This window comes from Ostrea edulis, chromosome 9, assembly GCF_947568905.1.
Source record: "Ostrea edulis chromosome 9, xbOstEdul1.1, whole genome shotgun sequence".
Classification (NCBI taxonomy): domain Eukaryota; kingdom Metazoa; phylum Mollusca; class Bivalvia; order Ostreida; family Ostreidae; genus Ostrea; species Ostrea edulis.
Window position 1 is genome coordinate 71492423 of NC_079172.1, and position 27995 is coordinate 71520417.

General features: G+C 35.6%; 3 protein-coding genes across 6 annotated transcripts in view; 2 read left to right on the plus strand and 1 right to left on the minus strand.

Moving 5' to 3' along the window:
* Positions 1-27402, plus strand: LOC130050443 (uncharacterized). Of its 4 annotated transcripts, XM_056150542.1 has the most exons (7): positions 1-723; positions 2813-2977; positions 4655-5338; positions 5704-5745; positions 8391-8513; positions 20834-21113; positions 26103-27402. In XM_056150542.1, exons 3-6 carry the CDS (start codon positions 4735-4737, stop codon positions 20947-20949), a joined length of 885 nt encoding a protein of 294 aa, XP_056006517.1. In that variant the 5' UTR covers positions 1-723; positions 2813-2977; positions 4655-4734; the 3' UTR covers positions 20950-21113; positions 26103-27402. The 4 variants fall into 4 exon arrangements, with proteins under 4 accessions (XP_056006517.1, XP_056006514.1, XP_056006515.1 ...); XM_056150539.1 differs by lacking the exons at positions 20834-21113; positions 26103-27402 and adding an exon at positions 15794-16158; XM_056150540.1 differs by lacking the exons at positions 1-723; positions 20834-21113; positions 26103-27402 and adding an exon at positions 15794-16158 and having other exon boundaries at positions 860-2977.
* Positions 1-27995, minus strand: part of LOC125658137 (uncharacterized) — a 225385-nt gene that overhangs the window by 188807 nt on the left and 8583 nt on the right. The gene's annotated exons all lie outside the window — the stretch shown is intronic.
* Positions 25923-26842, plus strand: LOC130050615 (uncharacterized). The gene is made up of 2 exons (XM_056150862.1): positions 25923-25995; positions 26103-26842. The coding sequence occupies exons 1-2, from the start codon at positions 25923-25925 to the stop codon at positions 26840-26842; spliced, it is 813 nt and encodes a 270-aa protein (XP_056006837.1).

Sequence of the window (27995 nt, forward strand, 5' to 3'; positions counted from 1 at the left end):
TGTCTTATTAACTAATATGAGTTTAAGAAAGGTTTTCTACAACGGTGTTTAATGAATCAATTAAATAATGTCACATTAGGGATTTAATAACTTATTAGGGTTGATGTCACATTAAATTTAATGACTCGTTAATACAACCGGGTCCTGGATATACCATAAGTGGAATAAGGTGCCTAGGAGGAGTAAGCATCCCTACATCTTCAGCAGGTAAATATAAACTTTATGAACATTAATTATGGTATTCAAATTGTAATTGGTATACATAAATCCTCGGCGCTTGATCCCACCTTAAGTAAGTACAGTGGTTCAGGTTTGCTCTACTCTTAACTTTGTATCCTTTATAGACATCATGAGATGTCATAAAAAGGGCTAAATATGAAAAAGAATTGACACATTTTCAAAATGGATTGAAAATATAAGAGGAATATTAAAGTCATTTATTAGACACATCAAAACAAAACATGAATGGCGAAGAAAATGAATAGTCATCAATCTCGTAACTCATATAAGCAATACAAAATAGAGAGGTGGGCAAACACGGACCCCTGGATATACCAGAGGTGTTATCGGGTGTCTAGGAGGATAAGCATCCCTTGTCGACCGGTCACACCTACCATGAATCCTGTATCTTCATCAGGTAAACGGAGTTATCCGTAGTGAAAATCGGACCACTAATCCCCTGTCCACCGCTCAAACCCGCCGTCAGTCCTTTATCTTGATCAGGTAAATCTACTCTTCTGTATAACCTACACCTTTGAGTATGAGTACGATTTAGAGCACGGGGTTTGAGTTTGAGTATGAAAACGTGCTCAAAAAGGTTTTATAACCTCCAGGCCAGATGTTTGTTGAGAGCTGATCTTATGAATTTGAATGTGTTTTGGGATACTATTGAGGTTGTTCGCCCTTCTTGGGGTCAAATTTAGGTTAGACTTCGGCATAGAAGTGTATCAACAGGCCACAGAGTTCCTCTTTTTCTACTTTATGCGGGTTAGTGTCAGTATTAAACTTTTCCATGCTCCAATCTGGATATTAATTGTGAATTTTTTAGTTTGGGGTGTTCTCTCAGTTATTGTTTTATATGTTTAACTATTCTCTAAGTATTCGTTGGGGAGACCGACAGAGATTTTTTTATTTCATTTATTTTATTGAGTACAGTGTTTGTTATTGGTGCTGCTATTTGATTATTCATCTTTTTAAGTTATTATATATATGAGTAAATTTGTTTGTATCACGTTACCTTGGAAAATTACCCACTTTGTTTTGATCTTTGTACCCTTGGATTGACGACCATTCTCGATTCCTTTTAATTCCTCCTCAGAGATTGTTTTGAATCTTGGATTGAAAACTATGACGGGGGTTTATTTTCAGTTTCTAGTGCTTTGGTCAATTCTTTAAGCGCCTCGTCGTTGCATGTAGAAGAATTTATGATTTCACAACTATTCTGACAATTTTCATCCTCATCATCAAAGTTATTAAACAGAGAGAGAGAGAGAGAGAGAGAGAGAGAGAGAGAGAGAGAGAGAGAGAAGAATTTCTTCATCAAAATCAGGTTTCATAGCTTCACATTCAGGTCTGTCTTGAAAAATATCATCGAAAGTACCAGTATCGAAATTTCCTCCCTTGGAATCCATTTTCAAAAATTGCATAAACAGACATGTACGCGCGTGTGTTATATTTTTCCTTCAAATAGTCATATTTTTTTTTTATTTTGTATAATTAATTGTTTATTTATCATTTATTTCTAATATGTTAATGCTTTTGTTCAATGAATTTATTTGGATCGATAGAGTTGTTAAAGCTGTATGATCCGAATTACAATATTGTTTTCCATCTCGTACAAACTCTATCAAATCATCGCACGTATGTAGTTATGAGGCTGTACGACATATCATAAATCATTTCACCCGTTTTAACCCAAATTATTTGATTTTAAATCGATGTTTACAAATAACCGCGTCACTGCCATTTCAAGTGATAGTCACGTGACCAGTTCAAACTTTCAGATCATCGGTGGTCTTATCTGTGTAAAGCTGTGTATTTTGTTATAATAGTACCGTACCATAAGTTTAATAGAAATAAAAATATCAAATATCTCTTAGTACTTCGTTCTTTTACGCTCTTTCAGCCTTAAAACTAGACAGTTGCGTATGAGTTAATATATCATATTGGGATTCCCCTGACGTGCGTGAGTCTATTTATAGACGTCTATTTTGGGATGATTCATATATGTACCCGCTATATTTACTTTCTAAATAATATTCGCACGGTTTTCTTTTACATGCAGATGTTTTCAAGCATGTAATTAAGGGAAAGTTAATAACTTTATAAAGTAATTAATCTGCTTTAAAGTAATTATGTACAAAAATAATACATGAACATCGGGTCATACAGCTTTAAGTTGTTCTTTTCAGGATTGCCAATCTATAAATAGAATTATAAATATACCATTCAGGGGAAGCCCCAACATTCCAATAGAAAGTAGTTCCGGCCATTTATTATTTTATTTTTCGGCGTATACGATATTCAGATGATAATTCGCCAATAAAAAGACGTGTAAACATGTAAAATTAAATGATAATATGAAGTATTAGTTTTGATTCCCGCAGACAAAACTTGTGACAACATTGTCTTTGTTGGTAAGGCTCATCATAGCAAAAATATAAAATATATCGAATCGACATATGAATGAACGTTATCATTGTTAATAGACAAAACGTCGTCGATATATCTAAATGTTGAATTGAAGGTCACAGCAAGAGATTTCTTCTATAGGTTTTTGATTGAGTTCTGCTTTATATGAATATATAAACAGGTCAGCTAACAAAGGAGCACAATTCGTGCCCATGGGAATTCCAACAGAATGTTGGAAGACCTCATCACCAAAGACCACGAAGATATTTTCAATGAGGAACTCCATCATATTCTTTATTTCAACTTCAGAAAACTTGTGCGTGGAATCAGAGTGGTGTTTAACAAAGTAAGTTTTTGGATGACTGATCACTAGATATGAATATGTCCTTTTTCCATATTTGTTGAAGAAGCAACTGTCTATGTCAAAAGGTTTAGTCTTCATTTTATCGTGAGAAATGGTCGTGTATAGTGTTGAAAATAATAGGTTTTGATGTTTTGAAGGGATACCATCCATAACCCGCGGTGGTTTAAAGAGCCTGTGATTGGCAACATCTATAATCATATACTTCAGTCTATATTCTGTTGAAAAATCTAAGTATAGACTACACGTAACTTCTTCAAATAACGTATGTAAAACTCTCAATGGAACAGAGTAAGTCTTCCCATTTACCTGATCAAGATATAGGGCTCATAGCGGGTGTGACTGGTCAACAGGGAATGCTTACTCCTCCTAGATACCTGATCCCACCTCTGGTATATCCAGGGTCTGTGTTTGCACAACTCTTTATTTCGTATTCCTTATAGGAATTATGAGATTTATAACTGTTCGTTATCTTCAACTTTCAAATGCCTAGCAAAATTCTAATTTGTGCTTATCTTAAGAGTATGGTACGTATTGTATACTTCAAGAACTATATTTTTGGTAGAAGTAATTTAGTTTATTATCGTATTTGCCAGACAGAAGCGCGGAGAAAAACGTTTCTTCCTAAAATCCTTTTCGAAATTAACTACAAACAATGCATGTGAAGTTAGAAGTTATCGGATGAATATCTTTATTGTACATATAGAGTAGATGATTTTCATTTTTCAGAATTATATCTTTTGACTATGAAAAATATTTTAGAACATATAATCTTATCCCTCCATCAACTCAATTTTTTTAGATCGCATAGATAAAAGAAAACTAATCAGAAATCGGCAATTTTACACCTTTTTTGGATAGCAGTATAATGATGTTCTCTTTCATTATCCGACGAGAGATGATTTGTAAGATTCTTGAATTTAGAAAAAAATATTTGAAAAAATCTTAGTAAATTGGTGGAAAGCCCTCTTGAATTGGACACTTATTAAACCTGATTTGGTGCCAAGGAGTAAATCTTTATTGTTGACCGGTCACACCCGCCTTAATCTATTTATCCTGGATGTGAATAATAATGACTGTGACATTGTTTAAAATAAGACCATTTTGCTTTACAGCACACTCGGCACCTCAAGCAAATTATTGGTGATTTTTATAAGGATGTTGATTACATTGATTATCAATGTGAAATCTACGCCCAAAAATGTCTTTATTTGGCGACCTCTTGGATTTCGGACGTTAATCAAACCGCAATAGTTATACTTAATAATGAATAGGTGAAGGTAACTAACACTGATCAATCTCATAACTCTTATAAGTAGTGCAAAATTAAGAGCTGGGCAAACATGAATTCCTCGATATATCAGAGGTGCAGTTAGGTGCTTAGAAATCTTAAGATTGACGTGTCAAGTTTCCTAATTTTGCAATTGTATCCAATTATTTTTCTTGGAGACGATCTGCATTAGTTTGATATTATGTAAGCAGCATTTATGTTTTGAAATTTATCGCACAGTTTTGGTTTTATTTCTCATCTAAAAATAATGCATAGATATGACATTAGAATTTATTTCAACCCGTTGTGTTCAGTCACGTTAAATATAATTCTGTTTTGTAACTTAGCGTATACAGTTTTCTTTTTTTTTTAATTTATGATTTTCCTTTCAGCAATGGAATGCATGGCAAAGAATGTGACGCATTCATATTCATATCAGTTCAGACCGTAGATTGAATTTTAGAAGGTTACAATGGCGTCAAAACTATTGTCTTCAGAGCAAATGAACTTTACACGTGCAGGAATAGTTTGCTTGGATGTGATAAAGTTAATATTAAAAGACATTTTAAACCTTCATATAAAGCCAAGGAATCTGTACCGTATGATAATAAAGACTAATACCAATGGTGTATTGAATCGACATCAGTTGGAGCTATGTACGAAAACCCCTAACCCTGACTACGACACGTTTGACGTTTCCTTGCTTTATCGGCTGATACGTACATTCGGCGCTTTACGTTTTCCGGATTTAAAGCCTACACAAGGACGGGGAATAGTGCTTTCTCAACAACATACAGAAATTGGTGACGACATCGAGCGTCTCAGGATCTTTAGGAATGAGTCATTTGCCCATTTGCATTCTTCTTCTATTCCAGATTCAACTTTCAGAACACAATCGCAAAATTTAAAAATTGCAATAGGGCGAATCCAAATGTTTATGACGGCACAGGGATTGCCTGTGAACTATAAGAAACAACTTCACGATGCACTGAAATTTCAGTTTGATATTGATGATATGAAAAAACTTAAAATAGAACTTGAAACATTGTTGACAGTAATGAATAAGGAAAAGAAGGGTTAGTGATATTTTATTGTTTGTATGTTCCATTGGTAACGTACTAAATTAAGAAATCTTCCCACATTCTTAAGAAGTGTTGACAACAAGGTAATGCATAGTTGAAATGCAAGTTTTAAAATTGTACTATTAATGAAACGTACGTCTGAGTCCACTCATATATCACATTTTTATAGATATTGGCAAGTGTTTTCTAATGAGAAATAACAATTGTATTAGTTAAGTTGAAATTAATTATCATTATGACGTACTGCTGCAAACGTTTTTAAAAGCTTTACAGAGAAAAATCATTTATTTGATCTAAAGGTAATATTTTATGTCAGTTTCCTGTTATTTCTCATTAGAAAAATAATCTTTCAATTTCAGTTCCAAAGATGCGTGGATGCCTGTCATGTCTAAGATGTAAAGGTAACGATATTCTTTGATGAACACAATTATCATGTGTGTATATGTTGTAATATTTCGAAATTTTGTAGAGTCATACCCTCTATAATTTTCATGAAAAGGTAAAGATGACGAACAGTGATCAATCTCAAAACACCTAATAATATGGAATACGAAATAGAGAGATGGGCAACCACGAACCTCTAAATATATCTATATTTATAAAAACGGCCTAATGATCGGTATGAAACACACACAAGAATATTCACTTGCCACAAATCAGCTGTTCAATAGCTAGTACCCAGATATGATCCAAAAATAGAATGCTTGTTGAGTGCTAATACCATCTTCACACTCACGGATTTTTCTTACGAATCCTTACGGATCTCCGACTCGTAGTCAATCGCAGGCATTCGTAAATCACTCGTCTGTATCCGTTAATAACCCGTCACAACTCGCACACACTCGTAAGGATCCGTGAAAGTAGGGGTAAATTTTTTGACATGGCAAAAAAATTCACGATTGTCCACGGATTTCATTTTCCGTAAATAACCCGTAAATAACTTGTAACAATCCGTAAGTATCGTAAACTGGTCGCAAGAACACGTAAACTGCTCGTAAGAATCCGTAAAACACTCGCAAAAAGTTTTTGTTTTACGAATTTTTGAAGTTTTTACGATATGTTACGGATAGTTTACGAGTTGTTTACGGATTATTACGAATGCCTAAGTGATATTTACGATTTCATTCACGTCGGGTTACAATCGCTCTATGGTTTGTTCAGCACTTTACGTATAGACACGATTACTTTACGAGTAAATACTTAAACTTTACGATTCGGGAAAGGTATAAAAGACGCAAAATCTGACATCAAAGAAGTTACACATCTTGCATACAATATGCATACATGCTTTTACAAGTAAGGTCAGTTGTCGAATGATGATACAAAGCCAATTGCGAACACTTTAGAGTCAAAAACGTAAACAATTGTAACTAATTCCTAACTATTCGTAACAGCACGTTATCAACACGTTAATAGGTCGTGATTTACACGTAAAAGCTAAGCTAAATCGTAATTTTGCGTAATATACTCGTAACAATCCCTAAAAGTTCGTAAAATATCGTAAATTGCTCGTATTTATCCATGTTCACTCGGAACAAATCGAAAATGTGTGCCGTAAATGCAACGCAAGAACTCGTAATAAACCGTAAATGACCCGTAAATACTCTTATAACGTTCTTAAATAGTTTTTTAAAGTGTCTACATCGTAACAATCCGTGTACTTTTACGGATTTGTGGAATACGTAAGGATCCGTAAGAAAATTCCGTGAGTGTGAAGGTACCATTATAGACACACAATTGACAATCAATTTATGCTAAAATAGAATTATCTTCTAAAACATACCGCTATACATTCAAAACACACATGTATTGCATCATCTTTATGAAAGGTATATAAATATTTAGATACATACTAAACTTTATTTCAAACATAGTTCTAGTTATACATATAGAGCGTCTAAAATCTTCCATAAGGCACTGGTGTCAATCAAGGTTAAATGCATCACACAAAAGATTGTTTAAAGCAATACAAGCTGTAACTGACGGTAAATAAATTAAAAAGTAAAAGAACAAATAGTCAACATATATGTGATTGAATAATATAACTTAATAGAATCAGAGTGAATCTGAAGCAATAAACCCGACAAATTAGCAGGAAATGTTAATTCATGAATCATTATCATCCTGTCAGTAATTCCTGCTCGTAACCTCCGATGTGCATTGACCTTGGAGGTCACCAGTTCGGAAAAAGCGAAAGAGAGGCACTGAGCACGTGTTAGATTTGTAAACAGTTTAACATGCCAATTTTATAGAAAATTCACAATCAAAATTTCATTTGAGTGGCACATTTGCGTAATTTTTAGCTTTTTACACTTACATAGTATTTCTAGTCATTCATGAAACAACATAATCATTTAAGACAAACGACACGTGTAGTTACTCGCGTCAGTTTCCGTCTTTGTATATGGCCTCGGTCTCAGCAACCCGATTGTGTTCGTGTATACGACACAATGGCGGTTTATACGAAACGCTCATTATAGGTGTGCTCTCAAACAATATTCCCTTGTTTATTTTGCAGAATTTTTCTTCAGATCTTGGGTATTATATTAGTTATACCGGTAGGTGTTATTTGGTGAATAATTGGATAGTTGAAAAAATACTTCAGTTACAGCTTGTATTGCTTTAACGTCTTGCTTAAGAATTTTTCACTCATAAATGTATGGAAACGTCATAATTGCCGATGAAAGTCTGCAAAATTTAAGCCTATGCTCGGCGCTTTCTTTATCGTGCCACACCTGCTGTGGTACAGGACCTCTGATTTTGCCGTCTCATCCGACGGACCGCCCCATTTAGTTGCATCTTACGACAAGCAAGGGGTACTGAGGTCGTAGTTCAAACGGGATCCCCAAGGGATGCATAGGAGAAATAGACACTATATACACATGAACATGTAGGTGATAATGTAATATTGCTGCATCAAAGGAAGTTGATGATGGAGAAACTGAAATCATCCCGCTAGTCATTGAATTACTAGTCTGCCGTTAACGTCTTTGTAAAACATATTACTATAAATACTCTGTTGTGTATTTACATGGTTTTATTGCAGGTTCTGAAGATCTACAGAGAAAGTTTTATCGTGAGCGGGGTTCCACTGTTAGGCATGCACTTCTTATGTCCAATATAGAGAAACAACGAGGACTGCTTACCAAACTCAAAACTGAATTGACAAGTAGCGTTTCTTATTTTTGCTTTGTTTTATTGTTTATTTATCTTTTGCTTGTCTTTTTCTTACATTCCTTCGAAAATATTCAAAACTACACCAGGTGAAGTGTCATCACTCTGGTCTGAAGTAGAGAGGGCTGTTGAACGTGTCAACACGAGACGCGGTTTTAAGGTCTCATCCGAAAGCCCGACTCTCAAACATGTCGATCATTTTGGCGAAAGAGCAGCCACTGAATCGACTAATATATATACGAGCAGAGTTCTATCTCTGTGCCACTAAATGAACACTTTGGCCATAGATTCGCTACATTATGAATGTGATGATACATCTATGAGTTGCATACTACAATGACAATATTTGAGCTTTCAATTTCCCCAGGGTTTAAATCTTAATGTTTATCAAAGATATCAAAGTTGAAACATTATAAAGCATCACAATAATGACAATATAGAGTCAAATAACATCCAATGTATATGAAAATATTGGAAAACAGTTTAATAAAATATAATTTTGATGATCACTTTGACCTCATTTTAAACGTCAAAGGTCACAAGTCTTATGCAAGTGATCCGATGTCTTTACACACATGAAAGAAAAACATGACAGATACTGGAGACTTTCAGGGACAATAATTCGGTTTAAGGTAATCGAATCTCTTCAGTCAACCTCTTACTGAAAAATGTTTCAATGCACAAGTGAATGTAACGAACAGTGATCAACTTCATAATTTATATGTAGGATATAGATACAAGGGTAGGAAAACACTGATCCCTGGACACACCAGGTCCTAGGGTGAGTAATCACCCCCTGCCGACCGGTAACACCCGCCACGAGCCCTACATCTTTATCAGGTAATCGTGATAATCCGTAGTCAATAACAGTGTTTAAAGAACGACATAACAATGGGTATGTTACACGTTAAACAGCACTCCACCCGGTGCTAGCTTGCATTGGTAAATTAGATCGTTATGACAACCATAAATTTTGCGAAATGATGTCTTTAAACGAGAAAGTTGAAATTCCTGTGACAATGTGAATTCAACAGTGAAGATTTCGTGCTTCTGGGACTTTCGTTTTACTAACAGTAGAAATAACAAATTTTTTGATAGCATGTCATTGTAATTCAAAGAATGGCCAAAGTTCATAGTCGTAATGAAATACATTGAAATAATTTAGGAAAGCAATACTTATGCGTATCATATTTCAAATGTACCTTGTGTAGGAAAGAGAGGATTAAAATGCGATATATTCGTAATTTTGATGACAGACTTTGACCTATTTTTCAAGGTAAAAGATCAATTTAAACGTTTTTGTATTTATACCCCGTGCAAAGAAGTTGTGGAGGGTATAATGTTAATGTCCGTCAGTCCGTTAGTCCCTTTTCTGTCAGCGCAACGTCTCTGAGACAGCTCAACAGAATTTCATAAAACTTTGTTGGTAATAAGGACACACTGTGTAGATGTGTACAGACCCAGGAAATTCTTATTCAAAAAACAGTTCTGGGAGTTATGCACTTTTTGAACTTGGAATTTCGAGCTCATCTGTCCTGTTCTTGTCAGCGCAACTCTTCTGAGACCGCTCAATCGAATTTCGTGAAACTTTGTAGTTGATAAGGACACATTGTGTAGATCTGCATATTCTCAGAATGTACTGATTCAATACTTTTCTGGGAGTTATGCCCCTATTGAACTTCGAGACCGTATGTCCTGGTCTTGCAGTAATGTATTGCATTACAATTCAATATATAAGGAATTGTCAAGCAATGTTGGAGCGTGGGGTATGTGAGGTTGCCCACTTCTGCTCTCTTTCATTTACATAGAAGATTAAAAAAAATATAAGAGGCAATACAGTCCGGGAAATGTTCTACCACTTTTTCGTTCGCTCAGCGTACGTTCACTGTGTGTTTAAAACTGCGCTCTCTGTTCATAGTTTTGCGTTCACCGTTCAACAACAGCTCGCGTTCACCATTCATAAAGCGTTCATCATTCCCTCACAGTTCATTCACCGTGCGTTCAGCCCAGTCTTCTGTTTTTGAATTGTCATTCGGATCTCCAAAGAGAAAATACCGATCTTTATAAGGAAAACAAAATGAAAAAGGAACGCGTGCGCAAGAATTGGAGATAGTACATCAGATATATGGTTTTGAATTTAAAAGTATCTGGATTATAAACCGTGAAAAATCCAATTCACTGAGCAATATGTCATATTGAGACATTCCAAATTTCATAAATCGATATAATAAGACGTGCTCCGTGGTTAATCACGTGGTGAAAGGCGAAGATAACGAAAAGTGATCAATCTCATAACTCCTATAAGGAATACAACATAGAGTTTGGCAAACAATGACTTCTGGATACACCAGATGTGGGATCAGGTGCCTAGGAAAAGTAAGCATCCCCTGTGGACCAATCATAAATGCCTCAAGTCATATCTATTGATTAAATAAACGGAGTAATCCGTAGTCAAAATAGCGATTTTTTTTTTTCAAATATCAAAATATGTTTTCTAAATTACTGATTATTATTAATTATTTATATTTACCTCATAATAACATCTTTATGAAATATATATTATATGTTCACTCTTATTGCATGATTGATGGGTTTTTTGTTCATATAATTTACGACAATCGTGTTCACATGTATATTTTTTATGTAATACCAAACATAAATTTATCTCCATGGCAATCGCTGCGAGTCTGCAATTTGTGAAATAAATGAAAATAGTGACACGAGGCATCTACAAGTACTTACAGTTGTACAATTTATTCTCACATCATTGACGTAGCAACAGGGGACAATTTTTAACAATTTACCTGTAATTACATATTCCGTTATATTCAAATGCGAAAGTTGGTTTCAACTAAATTGATCCCTCAGGAAAAAGTGTCTTCAGAATAATTTTGAAGGTTAGATATTATTTAGAATAACATTCTGAGCAATCATTGATCTGTAATGCTTTACATTTTTGAAGAGCATGCACGTTCTGCACATCGACATGTTTCTTACCGGTTGTTGTTTTGTACATTGACATGTTTCTTGCCGGTTGTTGTTTTGTACATTGACATGTTTCTTATCGGTTGTTGTTTTGTACATTGACATGTTTCTTGCCGATTGTTGGGAAGTTCCTTGTACACTGATTTTTATTACGGATTGTTCCATTTGTCTGGTCGTAATGTGGGGCTCATGGCGGGTTCAACCGGTCAACAGGGTCCATGTATCCCTCTTGATTTGGTATTCTAGGAACAAAGTATGATATTGACCACTGTTTTTGCATCAACTTTTGTAGAACGTTAGAACTACTTTCTTTCATTAATTCTTAATAATTTGTTTTTGTACGTTTGATATATTTCCAAACAATTGACCATTTGGCCCTTTACGTATTCGATTGGTCCCTAAAAGTTGATATCGTTAAAGTTGTTTTGCAATTATTTACTATTTTGTTCTACAACGTTTAGCTAACTGTTCAAAGGTTTCGAGGTAATTGGAGTATACAGTTTTAAGGATTGACCCCGAAATTCCTTAATAGAGATCGCAAGACAACATGAAGATAATACGTTGTTCTGAGCATTCTGACCAAATTATGTTCTAAAATGCTTTACAAAATACTTTTCGTTTAAGAGAGCATTGAACTGTCAGATATCATATTTCCTACAGTATATTATATTACATAGTCAATTATCATTTTGCTGACATACCAGAAGTGAGACCAGGTGCCGAGTAGGAAAAAATATTGCCTGTAAACCAGCCACGTCTGTCGCAAGCCCCGTATCTAATTTATGCGAAAAGAGTAATCCGGAGTAAATAAACGGTCTAATAATTGGTATGAAACAGTCAGACAGCATTTAAACAATGCCAGGTTGTTGTGGTAGAGTTGATCATTAAAAAGATCATAGAATTTAAGAAATGCTTTCTTTAAACGAGACTGTTAAAACCCATGTAATATATACTTATTTATCAGTAGCCTATCTCGATTCAAAAAGTGATGATATACAGAACAAGTTGAAGCATGATGCAGTTAATATTAGAATATTGCTACATGAAAAGTACAGCGAAATATAGGAAGCTACATATGTAACCATGGAGAAGCTAAAGTCATCCTGTTTGTCATAAAAATGGGTTGTTTATTTCCGCTAGCATGAGGAGATGGTCGTTTACTCATGTGATTTTAATATCAACATTTGATTTATACCACTTCTCGCATGTGTTATGACACAATACGTTTGATGTTTCTCCTTCCCAGCAGTTAAAATTTTCGTGAAAAGCAAAGATAGGGGCTTGGGAGAACATTTGCTGAATCCAGCAATGTATCTATGATTATTTATTTGAAAGCTGGAAAACCCTAATGATATTGATTATTTGGTTAATGCAGGGTACTGGTACCCATCAAAACTTTATTTGAACAGAACAGGACCTTAAAGAGTGCACCTTGTATAGGACCACATTATCGACAGGGGATGTTCACCCCTCCTAGGCACCGGATCCCACCTTTGGTATGTCCACGGGTCCATGTTTGCCCTACTCTCTAATCTATATTCTTTTGGGAGTTCGGAGATTGATCACTGTTCGTTATCTTCATCTTTTCATCAGGATCAGGCAAACGGAGTAATCCGTAGTCAAAGACAGTGCATAAAAAACCGCCCAACAATCAATACCAAACATGCCAGACAGTACCCTACCTAATGACAGCCCGCATTAGTCACAATTTGTGCTACTTCACACAGGGGTGGTGATCTCTCGATATGAGTAAAATATTCTCGACGGGACATAAACCAAAACAGCCAACCAACAACCATTAAACACGACAACATTGTAATTTGTTTTGGAAATTATAGTTGATATGTTCTATGATTTGATATGACAAGAGAGATAACTCTTAACTCTAGATCTTAGTTAATGACTCTTCAGTAACGGGAAGTACTTGACGGCCGTTTCACTAACCGATCGTAGATCGTAAACGTAGACTTAAATGTGAACGTAGCACGTACGACCGTTTCACTAAAAGTTACGATTTGTGATTTACGATCAGTATTGATCGTAACCCTACGAGTGGTCTAGGGTTATCGTAAGTGCTCCTACATGCACGTAAATGAGCAATATGTCCGCCATGCTGGCCCCGCCTGAGATCATTTTGTGGTAGTATTTACCTGACCGAGTTTGTTTATACTTTGTAGGAAGAAAACAATCACAATGACTTGCAGTCTGCTTTTGCACAAAAATGTTGTATATATACAGTCCGAGCCCGAATCTTAAATCAATTAGAGTTGTCCTTCTTTGTTACGCACAACCACAGAAATGTCAGTCTCACAGGGGTCAAGTCCGTTTTGGGCCCGGGCTCTGTGATACCACAAATATAGTAAATTCATTGTATCACAGAGTTCGGGTCCAAAACGGGCCTAGCCCCTGTGACCAGTCTGCCGAAATAAATGTAAAGGCAATGCAAGAATCCATATTTTAAAAAGTGAGGGGGAGGGGTAGTCCATATATCAAACTTTGCATGTAATAATAACGAGAAGAGTTGTTAGAAAAGTAATATGGGGGGGGGGGGGGGGGGGGGCATTGCTACATATGCCTGCATCACCGTTAGATTACATGTATATTAAACATTATACAGGATCCAAGACATTAATATTCTCATGTTCAGAAATTAAGTTTCTTTAGTAAAAGTTGATTTAATGATCTGAGACGTTGCGATTCGACGTACTCAGGTATTTTTTTTTTCTTCGTCAGATCAATACCTTTGATGTGACTGACTAACTGCATAATACATGCACATTTTAAGGAAAATATGATAATAAAATGATTTGGTAATGGGAGAGGGGTTAAAATCCCAATTTTGCAAGTGGATCGTTTCTGTAGTTTTATGAAGGTCGTTAGAAATTAAACATAGAAACTAGACCTATATGTATACACAGACAAGGGAAGGGTCATTATCGGACCCTTGGGGTCCCGACCCCTTTTTATAAAGTGCACTCCAGTGGGGATCCGGGTTAGAATAGGTCCTCAGTACCTCTTTCTTGTCGTAGGAGGCGACTAAATGGGGCGGCCCGTCGGATGAGACTGCAAACATTGAGGTCCCGTGTCACAGCAGGTGTGGCACGATAAAGATCCCTCCCTACTCAATGGCCGTAAGCGCCGAGTATAGGCCTAAATTTTGTAGCCCTTCACCGGCAATGGTGACGTCTCAATATTAGTGAAAATTTATGAGAGGGACGTTAAACAATATAAAAATCAATCATCATAAAGTGTAATATCAATAATAATTTTTAATAAATGATCTGGATTATACATCATCACGTAAAGACGGAAGTTAGCATTATATATGCTTACATGCCTAAACGGAAAATATATATATATAAGACAAACGCATGGGGAAAATTAATTTCAAGTCATATTAGGGACAAATTGAGCCCATGATTTGTTTGAAATTTATACAAATAAGTGAATAGATATGTCATTAGTGTTACAGCGTATTTTACAACAATGATTAAACGCCGGAGTACATATCCATGGTTTGATGCAGGGTAAAATTTCCTATACTTGTGTGCAATTTTATTTTCATTTTATTATTTCCTTTTATCATATAATTTCATTTTCTTACTTTTTTTTTTTAATCCGCTGAACATAGTTTACTTATTTATGGAAATTTCGCTCACATGAGCAGATCGATACATGACATTTAAAATTCTAAAATGTAATTTAAAATCTTTTATGTTATTTCTTATATCATTCCACCACCCCCCACCCCCCAATTTTAGTTACATGACAGTCAATAAAAAATATTCTATCAATTGTTTAAACATTTTAGGAATTTTCTTTACGTTACACTAGAGGTCGGGCTCAAAATTTCCATTATTTTTGTTGACAACTTGCATGGGTTACTGCAGACGATAATGATATGTTTAAAACCATGAGGAAATAATGAATGAATATTTCTTTCCATGGTAGGATTAATTTTAAATCTACCTCCATAGAGAAAAGAGTTCTAAAAAGTCAGACGTAAATCGCAATCGTAAGTGTTACTACGATAGGTTTCGTGAAACGCTCGTATACGTGCGAGTCAAATGATCTTAAACGTAATCGTACGTTTACGATCTACGATCTGTTAGTGAAACGGCCGCTTGGTTTTTAAGGAAGTTGACTGAGCAGATGGTGAATAAAGTGCAGTGTGGAAAGTGTTTCTGATTTACTTTATGTCTCCAAGAGTAGATCCAGCCGTGTTTAACAATTATCACGTTCTCTGAATGTAAATTGCAAATATATCAGACTATTGAACATATATTTTAGATCTAGGTGACTTAAACACCAGTGAGATTGATGGTTCAGAATCTGTTAAGGATCTGCTATGCTGTTTACTACAGAAGAAACTCATATCCAATAACAACGTCATATACCTTCAGCATCTGTTCAGAAGAACGGGCTCCAAAGAGTTGAACCAAAAATGCATAGAATATGCAGAGGGAATGAACGCCTTGTGTTTCTATGAGAAGCACGTCGGTAATACCGTACCATTATTGTATCCATGTAAATTGTCAAACAGGTAGCTCTCAGCAAAGGGTATCTTTTTATGCAGTTATAAGGGAATGATTTTCATTGAATAATAAAATAATAATGATAAGGATATTAAAAACTTATTTAGCGCCTTATGTTAAATACACTCTAAAGTGCTTTACACAAGTACAGCAAATAATATGATAAAACAGAATTAAGAAAACTTAGATTATCTATATAAAAAAAACGAGTTCTAAAGTACTGTTTCGCTGCCTACCTTCTAGTCAATTTTTAAAAGTTAGAATTTTTGAATGATTATTTATGTCAATATAAATATTTATATGAATTTTCATAAAAGTTGATTTATTTGACAAAACAAGGAGAGATAGCTCTTTAATTTGGGTTAAAATCACGTATTTCACTATAGGAATCAATGGAAAACGGGGAATATTTTTTTTAAAACATCTCCCCACCTAGTGAAACACAAATTCCTTTTTGCAAGCTATATTATGCAAGGCGAAGACAACAAACAGTGATCAATCCCATAACTCCCACAAGCAATACAAAATAGATAATTGGGCAAACAGGGACCCCCGGACACACCAGAGGCGGGACCAGGCGCCCAGGAGGAGTAAGCATCCCCTGTTGACCGGTCACACCCGCCGTGAGCCCCATATCCTGATCAGGTAAACGGAGTTATCAATTGTCATTTAGCAAATTTATACCAAAACGTTGGTTGTTTCACAGGGGAACATATATTTACAGACCAAAATACAGCAATAATGTTCACTCTGTGATCAATTGCAAATGAGGTTAAAGTGTGCGAAATGAAGATTAACCATTGTTTACTCAATGCTATTTGACAAATTAAATGGTTATTTATGTATATCAATAAACATTTTAAATTGTATGCCCTTTTAAAGCCTGATTTCAAGGAACATATTTGTCTACCTCCTACTCAAAGGGAGTTGAAATTAAGAGCAGTTGATTAATTAACACTGGTATTAAAGTTAATAATCAATTACTAATGGATTCTACTTTGCATTTAAAAAAAATCAATAGCAAACTAAAATATACGAGTTGAAAATGTAGGCGGGAGTCTGGAGTTAGTGTGCAGAGTTCTTCAAATGCTCAATAACCATAGGAAGGCTTTTTTTTTAAAAAAAAAAAAAAAAAAAAACCATAATGGGTCTTGAATTTTGTTTCAAAATTTGGAGATTGTGAGTTTTTCTCTACTTCACTGAGATGCCATTCCAAAGAGATAGCGCCAATCTGTTCAATCTATGGTCATCGTACACTTTTGAAAGAATTCGGAGCACAATCCATTGGTATTACGAGTCGGAACGAAGTTACCTCAGAGGTCTGTATTCGAGGACTAGTTACATAGTCCGGTGCAAAGCCATGGATGGATTGCTTTGTAAACATCTACCAAAATTTTGTACTGCACTCTATATTTGACAGGAGGCCAGTATAGTTCGAAAAGGGTTGGCTGAATATGTTCACGCTTGTATGTTCTGGTAATTAGGCAAGCAGCAGTATTTTTCACCCTTTGTAATTTGTTGATGAACGTGTTATTGATGTTATTTAAGAGCGCATTTCAATAATCCGATCTCGATGTCACCAGAGAGTGCTCAAGTGCTTTACACGCGCCATCCGTTAGGAAATGTCGAATACATCCTAATTTGTGCTTCTATATTCAATGAAACATCCAAATATGAGGCAGATGAGAAAGACTGTGGTGTTTATTATTTCGAGTTCACTGGGATATATCGAATTGATATAGTAATGAAAATGAGTATTTTTTATTTACAAAGCGAAGATAACGAACACTGATCAATACAAAATATTACGCATACACGGACCCCTCGACATACCAGAGGTGGGATCAGGTGCCTAAGAGGAGTAAGCATCCCCTTTCGACCGGCCACACCCGCCGTCAGCCATATACCTTGATCGAGTAAACGAAGTAATCCGTCGTCAAAATCACTGTACAGAGAACGACCTCAATTTGTATGAAGCATGTCAGACAAAAATCCAAATATAGGCTAAATTTTGCTTCCGCAAATAACGTATCCATAAATTTTCAATGGAACAAAGTAGGGTTTTGTACAAATGCAATGCAGACATAAGTGTCTGTTTACCTAAGGTAAGAGTGAATGAAATGAGATATTGTTAATGTTTTGTCTTTTTCGTGAACGATGCCCATGTCTTTAAATCGAGACAGCCTATTGACAAAAAAGTTCATGTTACAAGGGTTTCAACAGTCTCGTTTAAAATTACCATTTCGCAAATTCTATGATGTTAAATCTACTTTGCAAATACAACCTATCATTGCATCAAATGCTGTCTAACGTGTTTCATACAGATTGTTAGACAATGCCCGACACACTAATTTTGACTGCAGCTTACTCCGTTTACCTGATCAAGACATAGGGCTCACGGCGGGTGTGACCGATTGACAGGGAATGCTTACTCCTGCTAGGCATCTGATCCCATTTCTGTTATATCCAGAGGTCCGTGTTTACCCAACTTTTTATTTTGTTTTCCTAGTGGGAATTATGAAATTGATCATTCTTCGTTATCTTCATCTTTCATGACTACTGTTACGTCGTTGTACACAGGGAACATTCCCATTGCATTACCTCAATGTTATTCCCATGTGGATTAGTCAGATTTCTTACTTGGGAAGCTATCCTACATCATAGGAACCTTCAGAACGTCCCGACCTTGGACCGGACGTAGAACCATTACGAGGTGGAGACTGGGAAGATTGGGAACTTGAGCAAACGGAAGACTGAACTTCGGAAGCACTGTATCTATCAAAATCTAAACGTTCAGATATGCTGTTCTGAGATCTTAAGAAAATTTCATTTAACGAAGTATATTACATCCTCATATGACTGACGTACTTTTAAAACATGAATGAAAATATAAATATCAATTTATCTGTCTCTTTGTTTTAAAGTCAACTGCAAAGCAGACTAGCTCAGTAGGTTAGCATGTCGACTGCGGAATTGCAGTTCGCGAGTTGGAGTCCCGTAGGATCCCCCCCCCCCCCCCCCCCAGATTGCTATCTAATAAAACTGCATTTGTTTTACTAGATAAAGTAAATTTGAAAGATTTTAATTTCAAAATATTGTTGTACATATCCTTCACTTTTCATCGACATTAACTTTCTCTGGTGTAACATTCATCCTTAAGAGCGTAAGTATCGGGAAAAAATATGGCGGCCTGAAGAGTTACCACATTCTCATTTTCTAAATTTGTTCTGAAATTTTGATGAACACACAACTGAAATTATAGGATGAAATTATCCGCACAATTACTATAAAGTTGATTTCAAAACTATGCTTGACAATATTCACGTAATCTTTGATGATCAAGTCTTCTAATAGTCTGTTGGAATCCCCATGGGAACGTGTTATGATCCATAATTGGCTGAGTAGCTTGTGTACTCGCGTCATGCAGAATTCATTCAAAACCTTGCACATGAGAAAAAAAATATCTTGCTCAGGCCTTTAACTCTACAAATAGATATGTTGAAAATGTTATATATATTAACAATACTCATTTTCGTCCAAATGTGAATTTGATATATCCTAGTGAACTCGAAATGAAAGACAACACAGAGTCTTCCATATCTGCTTCACAATTGGATATTTTATTGTGGATAAATGTTGACGGCAACCTTAAAACTCACATTTATTACTAATATGAATGACATCAGCTTCGCTACCCCCAAATTCCCATACTTATGTGGCAATATTCCAATATCAACTGCAATATATTACAGTCAAAATCTGATATTGCGAATTGTATAAAAATTCGTGATAAGCATGATTCGCTATATGTTTATAAAGAATTCTTAGTTCGAATACGTTATAAGACTGATTTATTCTACGTGTATGCAGTGGTAAAAGAAAGCAGCATTCAATAAACATGCGTTTGTATCATCTTTGAGACAAGAAAGCCTTCATTTTCAAGAAAAAAATATTTTCATCCAAGAAATTTACGAAATTTATTTTGATGTATTATTTAATGGAATTATAAAATTGCTGTGAAATACATATATGCTTCAATCACGCAAGTGCATGTATGGTCAGATGTCGAGAAAATCAACAAATATGTTCAAGGCATACAAACAGTCTGATCTTTTAAAATATTGTCAATAATAGACTGTTTAAGTTGTTTGACAAATTGACCTACATCTAAACTTCTAAGTTCCAAAAGGGCATAATTCCCAGATAAAAATGAATAAGAATTTCCTGCAAGTATGCACATCTATATATTATGTCCTTATTGATTGCAAAGTTTTATGAAATGCTGTTGATTGGTTTCAACGGTGTTGCACTGACAATCTGTTTCAGGGGTATATATAATGTTGGTCAAACTATTTCAAACTGGCATACCTCCAATCAGAATTTCCTGCAAGTATACATATGTACACATTATGTCCTTATTAACTACAAGTTTTCAAGAAATTCTAGTCCCGTGAGGACCCGAGTTAGAATAGGTCCTCAGTATCCCCTTGCTTGTCGTAAGAGGCGGATGAGACCGCAAAAAACCAAGGTCCCGTGTCACAGCAGGTGTGGCACGATAAAGATCCCTCCCTGCCCAATGGCCACAAGCGCCGAGCATAGGTATAAATTTTGCAGCCTTTTACAGGAGTTGCCCTGACAAAGCAGGACCGACGAACGAACGGGTAAAAAAATATATACCCTACACAAATTGTTCCGTTGGATATAAATAATGTGTTTGTGTAGACGTTTTAAATGAGAATTAATACGTACATTGAAAAAAAGTGATTTTCCCCTAACGAATTGCTTTTTTTTTCAGGAAGAGGATATGATCAAGCAGAATTCCATATAGTTGGTGATACAGCCGACTTCGATAGGGATTATCTGAATGATATCAGACACAGTAGCATCGATGCTAGAATGCCAAGCGAATGAGATTTTCATTAATGGTGTGAAAGCCGCCAATAGTTTCATTCTAAGCATTGCCATTAAAACGAGGTACATCGAAAAGCTCCTTAACTTGGATCCAGATATTAAGGCCTCACTATACAGGCTGCATATCGATTATTTCAAAGTCGAAGATCACAAAATCTTCACAGGTACGTAAATTATCAAGTAGATTATCTTTTGACCGAAACTTGTGACAATTACACCAAGGACTGTTATTCCTCCAATTTCCCCAAAACCCCCATGGGGATCCGGATTAGAATAGGTCCTCAGTACTCCTTGTGTTTCGTAAGGGGTGACTAAATGGGGCGGTCCTTCGGCTTCGGATGAGACCGCAAAACCCCCGGCCCCGTGTCACAGCAGTTGTGGCACGATAAAGATTCTTCGCTGCTCAAAGGTCGTAAGCGTCGAACAAAAGCCTAAATTATTCATCCCTTCACCGACAAGACTAACGACTCCATATCAGTAAAACTCTCTCGAGCAGGAAGTTAAACAACATCCAACCAAAAACCAAACCAAATATGTCAATTAGTCCCATGTTCTACGAATAGCTCAAAAGAAATTCAAAATTTCACTTTGGATAAAGAGTTTGATAACGAACAGTGATCAATCTCATAACTCCTATAAGAAATACAACGGGAAGTTGGGCCAACATATGATATACCAGAGGGGAATCAAGTGTCTAAGAGGAGTAAACATCCCCTGTTGACCGGTCACACCCGCCGATTAAGAGGAATACTAAAATCTCATATTAGACACATTAGTACAAGAGTGTGTACCATCTATCCTATCTATGTTTAGTAAACCAACAATGATCAAAGAATTAGATCAGCTGACATGGCTTGCAACCACATTATCTTTGTAAGGCTCATTATTACACATGTATTTTAAGCGACTTTAGTTTTGATTCCACAATTGGTAATTCTACTTATGTTCCAAGTTCCCTTTCAAAACATGAAACTCTTCACATTCATGCTTCACTTTTAAACACATTTGATATTCCGACTAGTGGGACGAATGGATTTGAATTACCACACCTATGTTGGATTTTAAAACGTCAGAAAATCCCTAAAGAGATACATTGTTGGATCCAGTAAATGTTATAGCAAGCTCTTATCTTTGCTCCACACGAATATATTAGCAGCTGTGGATGCGAAACTTCAGACGTATTGTATCACAATGTATGCAAAAAGTACTGTATGTCAAATGTGGATTCTATAATATTCTTAAGAACTTTTGGAAAATTTGAATTTACAAAACGTTTCTCAAATCAACAACGTTAGAACGTATGACTTTTCGTAAATTTATATGATCATTCCTTGCAATAAATTAAAGACTGGGCTTTCTTTAAATCACAAACAGCTGCTTTAATAGAAATAGGAAAATGATGTCTTTATATCTTGTGATTAGTCATCCAAACATTACTTTATTAAACACCACTCTGATTACACGCACAAACACTCTGAAAATGATATCGAAAAGACTCTCGAGTTCCTCTTTGACAATATATTCATAGCCTTTAATGAGTCTGTTTGAATTCCAATGGACACGAATTGTGCTCCTTTATTTATTTGCTGACCTGTTTGTATATTCTTACCAGGTAGAATTTATTCAATAGCTTCCTGTGACCTTCAACTCCACAATTAGATATATCGATATTTCATTCATTATCAATGCTCATTTTCATTCATAAGTCGATTTGATATATCCCAGTGAACGAAACAAAGACACCACAGATTCTTGCATGTCAGTCTCATACTTTGATATTTACTGATTATGGATGTTAATGGCAATCAACACAACTTTATGACTAACGGGATAACTTCATTTTCTCCATCGTCAACTTCACATGTGTATATACCAATGTATCATTATCACTTGCATATGGTGTTTATATATCTCAACTGATTTATATCTCTCCACTCAGCAAAGTATGGCATTCTATGTTTCTATTTTGATTGCTTACATAGCTCTGTGATAAGTCAATGAAAAGGTGAAGATAACGGATAGTGAACAATCATATAATTTCTATAAAGAATACAACATTGAGAATAGGGCAAAAACTGACCTTGGGCATATCAGAGGTGAGATCAGATGTCTAGGAGAAGTAAACATCCCCTGTTGACCGGTCAGATTTGCCGTCAGCCCTATATCCAATTCAGATGAACGGCGTGATTCGTATTCAACATCAGTTTGTAAACAACGGTTTAAGAATTCATATAAAACACGTCAGACAACATTTGACCCAATGAAAGGATGTATTGGTAAATTATATCGTTATAACGACTTAAGAATTTGGGAAATGCTTACTTTAAACGAGATTGTTGAAACCCTTGCAATATTAACATATTTGTCAGTAACCTGTCCCAATATAAAAACTGACCATAGGCAGAACAAGGTATTGCGTATCAAATCGGTTGAGAGACATAAACACCATATACATGTACAGGTGGTAATGGAATATTGCTGCATAAATATGGGAAGTTGACGATTGAGAAGCTGAAATAATCCCATTTTCCATAAAGCTGAGTTGTTGGTTTGCCACTAACAGCCATTACAATGTTTACCTGATCAAGATATAGTGCTCACTGCTGGTGTGACCGGTCGACAGGTGATGGTTACTCCTACTAGACACCTGATCCCGCCTCTGTGATTGCACAGCTCTTAATTTTGTATTTTTTGTAGGAGTGATGGTATTGATCACTTTTCGGGGTTTTTTTTCACCTATTTATAACTATGACTTGTATATTTTTTTTTATATCAGGGAGGTATGAAAAAGAAAGTACTTACAAAATGTAAATGGAGAAACATAAAAGGAGACATTGCCTTTAGCACATTTTTAAAAGAAGAAATAATTGATTAGGTATAGAAAATATTTTTTAAAGATTTGAAAATTCTTTAACAAAACTATATGTTTTATTGAAAAACAATCATAAAAAACATTTCTAATGGGAACCAAGTTAAATCTAAATATTTTGCGAAAAACCATGTCACATGAGAGTGGAAGGCATTTCCAACACTTTTTAAAAATTGCTAATAATTAAAAGACAAACAAATGAATATATAATGTATTCAATTGATTAATTCATGTCTTCATAAGATATAAAGGTCGTTGGCAAAAGGTTATCTTGTTCTCTTCATATATTTCACACTTCAATTTGTACTAACTCAGCTTCGCTATTTGATAGTTTATTTAAGGAATGAAGCTATTTTTACCTATTTTAGACGATATGGTCTAACTTGGTGTTGGTGGACAATCCATAATCCGTGAAGACAAAACTACAAGATACAAGTCTTAGTTTATAAACACGTAGACAAAGACTAATGAATAGAAATCACTTGCACCGCGCAAGGATTCGCTTAGCAACATATGGACGAAGCGAAGTATTGACCTAGAGGGTAGTTATTTTGTTTCTCCGCATAACCGGAGCATGTACTTTATCAAATTTTAAAATGTAAGGTGGAGTTTGCGACACATCTTGATAACATAAGACAGATGTAGGCCTAACCCTTACTAGCGCAAGATCAACTTTGCAATATTAGATCTACATCACACAAAATACTTCATGAAAATGCAACATTTTGCGGTGTTTGATTTATCAAAAGTTGTATACTACATTATAACTTACTGCATTGTCTCCAATTCAATCCTACACAGTATAAGTAATCCACAGATAGCGATCAATGTGACTTGACGTCATTTGGTACATTTTGGAAGACATGACGACACATCTTAGGCTTTGATGGTGGTTCATGGAATGCTGGACAAATCGCCCCCAAGATAACCCTATATTGATACGTCTTTTTATATCATATTTTAACATGAATGGTAAATTCTAATAGAATTATACACATGTTTAATTATTGCATTTCAGAAAAAGTTAATTGTTTTCATAAATCAATTGGCAAGGAAAATTATATTTACTGATCCCCAGGTAATTGATTAAATGTCTCCAATACTGAGAAAATGTTGGGGGTTTGGGTGGGGGTGGGGGGGGGGGTGTTTTATCGATATAGTATGCATAAATGTAAAGGTGAAACATGAATATTCTGATACATGTAATTATCTTTTAATGCGTTTCTTAATTAATTCCCGTTGAAAAATAATAAAATTCCCATTTTAGAAATTTTATAACGGCTAAATCTGCTTTACTGATTCTTTTTACGCGGGGTGATTCTTTTTACGCGGCGATTTCAAAGTGTAAAGAACTCTGATGACGAGTAACTCATAACGTTTGAAGTAAATTTATAACAGATTGGGGGAAATCAAACAATTAGATTTAACAACAGACGCAGATTATTGATAATTATACTACGTCAGCTGTAGACCAAGCTAATGCTCTCCCTATACCAAACACTAACTTGTTTCCGCTGAATTTATATATTGTACATGTACATAAAAGTGATGATGAATTTACTGAACCCAAACACTGGATTTTCACTAAAACATTTCGTCTTGCATAAAAAGACACGAAGTTCGGTGTTTATGTGAACACGTCTTATTGTCTGTGATGTATATACTATCTATAAGAAATTCATTAATTTTTGCTAATACACCTCTTGGATTTAGATAAAAAATAATAGTTGTAAACATGTATATGAAGAAGCGAGTTATCTCAAGAGAGGGGGCGAGTTGTCCCGAAGAGGGGGCGAGTTCTCTTGAGGGCGAGTTGTCCCAATGAGGGGGCGAGTTGTCCTGATACCGGTTCAAACACCCCTTTGTAAAACTATATTTCATAATGAAACAGCAAAACTTGTAATTACTTGACGTATCATTATTTCTCATATGATATCGTTGTATTGAAATTTTACAGTTAATGTTCAGTGTATGGTGTCCTTATAACAATAATAAAATCGGTTCTATTTGACATCGAGAAAACGTTTTGTCCAACAAACGAATTTTTCTGTGCATGATTAATTCTGTATTTCGTAGAAAACCTAGAACTGAACAGTGCTGTAATATGAATTTCAAAAAGAGTAATTCCGTCTTCGGTTGTCAAGGGGGCGTGTACCCATACCAAGTTACATTATACAGTACCGCGGGGTATAGGTTATTTTTCATTGTGCTCAGCCAATCAAATTACGTGGAAGAAGTGAAATTAAATTATTATAGTCTACAAGAATTATTTTCAATTTTGTAGATCTTTCAGCCGCCTCACAGATAGACAGCGTAACCATTCATAGTGCTAATGAGATTTCACATATCTCTTTTATAACGCGAGGAGAACTGTGGGTGAGTGATTTTGACACTCTACTAAAAGTGGACTCGGCCGGAAACATATTGAATGACGAATATAAAGTTAGATACTATCCTTTAGGGAGTCACATCGTCACAATGGATTTCGACTTCCTGTTTGTAAATGACAATGGAGTCCATAAACTATCGTCAGACGGGGTTATCACCACACTCTTCATTACCCCAAAAGCACACTGTATCCACTCCTCCCGCATCAATGGTAACATCCTGGTGGGGAGCTATGATGACATGACGAGGTACAACGATATAGGGCGGAAACTCCAGGTGATTAAGAAGGACGATAGAGGACGAAGCCTTTATATAGCAACAGTCTACATCACGGAGAACAAGAACGGAGACATTTGGACATCCGACAAGATTAAGGGAGCAGTGGTAGTGGTGGATAAATCAGGGGCGTATCGATTTGATTACACAGGTCGTCAGTCTCACTTTGTTCCCCATGACATCTGTACTGACGTCCTCGGACAAGTACTTGTGTGTGATGTGTACAATCACAGTGTCAATATCCTGGATCAGGACGGTCAGTTCCTGTCTACTTCTGACACGAGAACAACATGGGGTGCATCGTCCCACGGCTCTGTGTGTGGACGACGAACACAACCTCTATCTGGGACAAGAGTTTAGTAACTCGATAAATGTGTACAAATATCTAAAAGATGCAAACGTCAACCATGGTACAGGTCACGTGTATTGCCCTAATAACAAGGCGCTCCATGCACCGAAAATCCCTCATTTAGCGTGGGTCTAGAACAAAGTCGGCGCCTTTGAAGTTGCAGTTTCTACGATAACATTAAATTTGAAAGAACTCCGTGTAACACGTTGTGTTAACTTCAAACTTTGTGTTAACTTCAAACTTATTGTGCGACTACATATGTCAGAAGTGGTGTAAATCAAATATGGATTCTACAAAAGTCTAAAGAACTTTTAGCCAACTTGAAATCGCAAAACTTTTCTCAGATCAACAACATCAAAACCTATGACTTTTCAACACTTTTCGCGATCATTCCTCACGATAAATTAAAGACGACTTTTTGAAATTATAGACAGTTGCTTCTTCAACAAAAATGGAAAACCAAAATATTCATATCTAGTGATCAGTCATCCTAAAAATTACTTTGTTAAACGCCACTCTGATTCCACGCTCAAGTATTCTGAAGTTGAAATAAAAATTATGCTAAAGTTCCTCATTGACAATATCTTCGTGGTCTTTGGTGATCAGGTCTTTCAAAAGTCTGTCGGAATTCCCATGAGCACAAATTGTGCTCCTTTGTTAGCAGACCTGTTTTTATATTCATATGAAGCAGAATTTATTCAAAAACTTCACGTGAGAAGAAAAAATTTCTTGTTGTGGCCTTCAATTCGGCATCTAGATATATCGACAACGTTTTATCCGTTAACAATAATAACTTTCATTAATCTGTCCATTCGATATAGCTCTGCGAGCTTGAAGTAAAAGACACCACAGAATCGTCCACTTCTGCTTCATGCTTGGATATTTTATTGCAAGTAGATATTAACGGCAACCTAACAACTCAACTTCATGACAAACGGGATGATTTCAGCTTCTCCATATTTATGTAGCATATTCCAGTATAACCTGCATTTGGAGTTTATATCTCTCAACTGATTCTTTACGCATGAGCTTGTTCTGCGTATGGTCATTTTTTTTTTAATCGATGCAAGCTACTGACAAATAAGTTGATATAAAGTCAGTAATTTGCAAATTCTAGGATCGTTATAACGATCTAGTTTGCCAATACAACATTTCATCACGTTG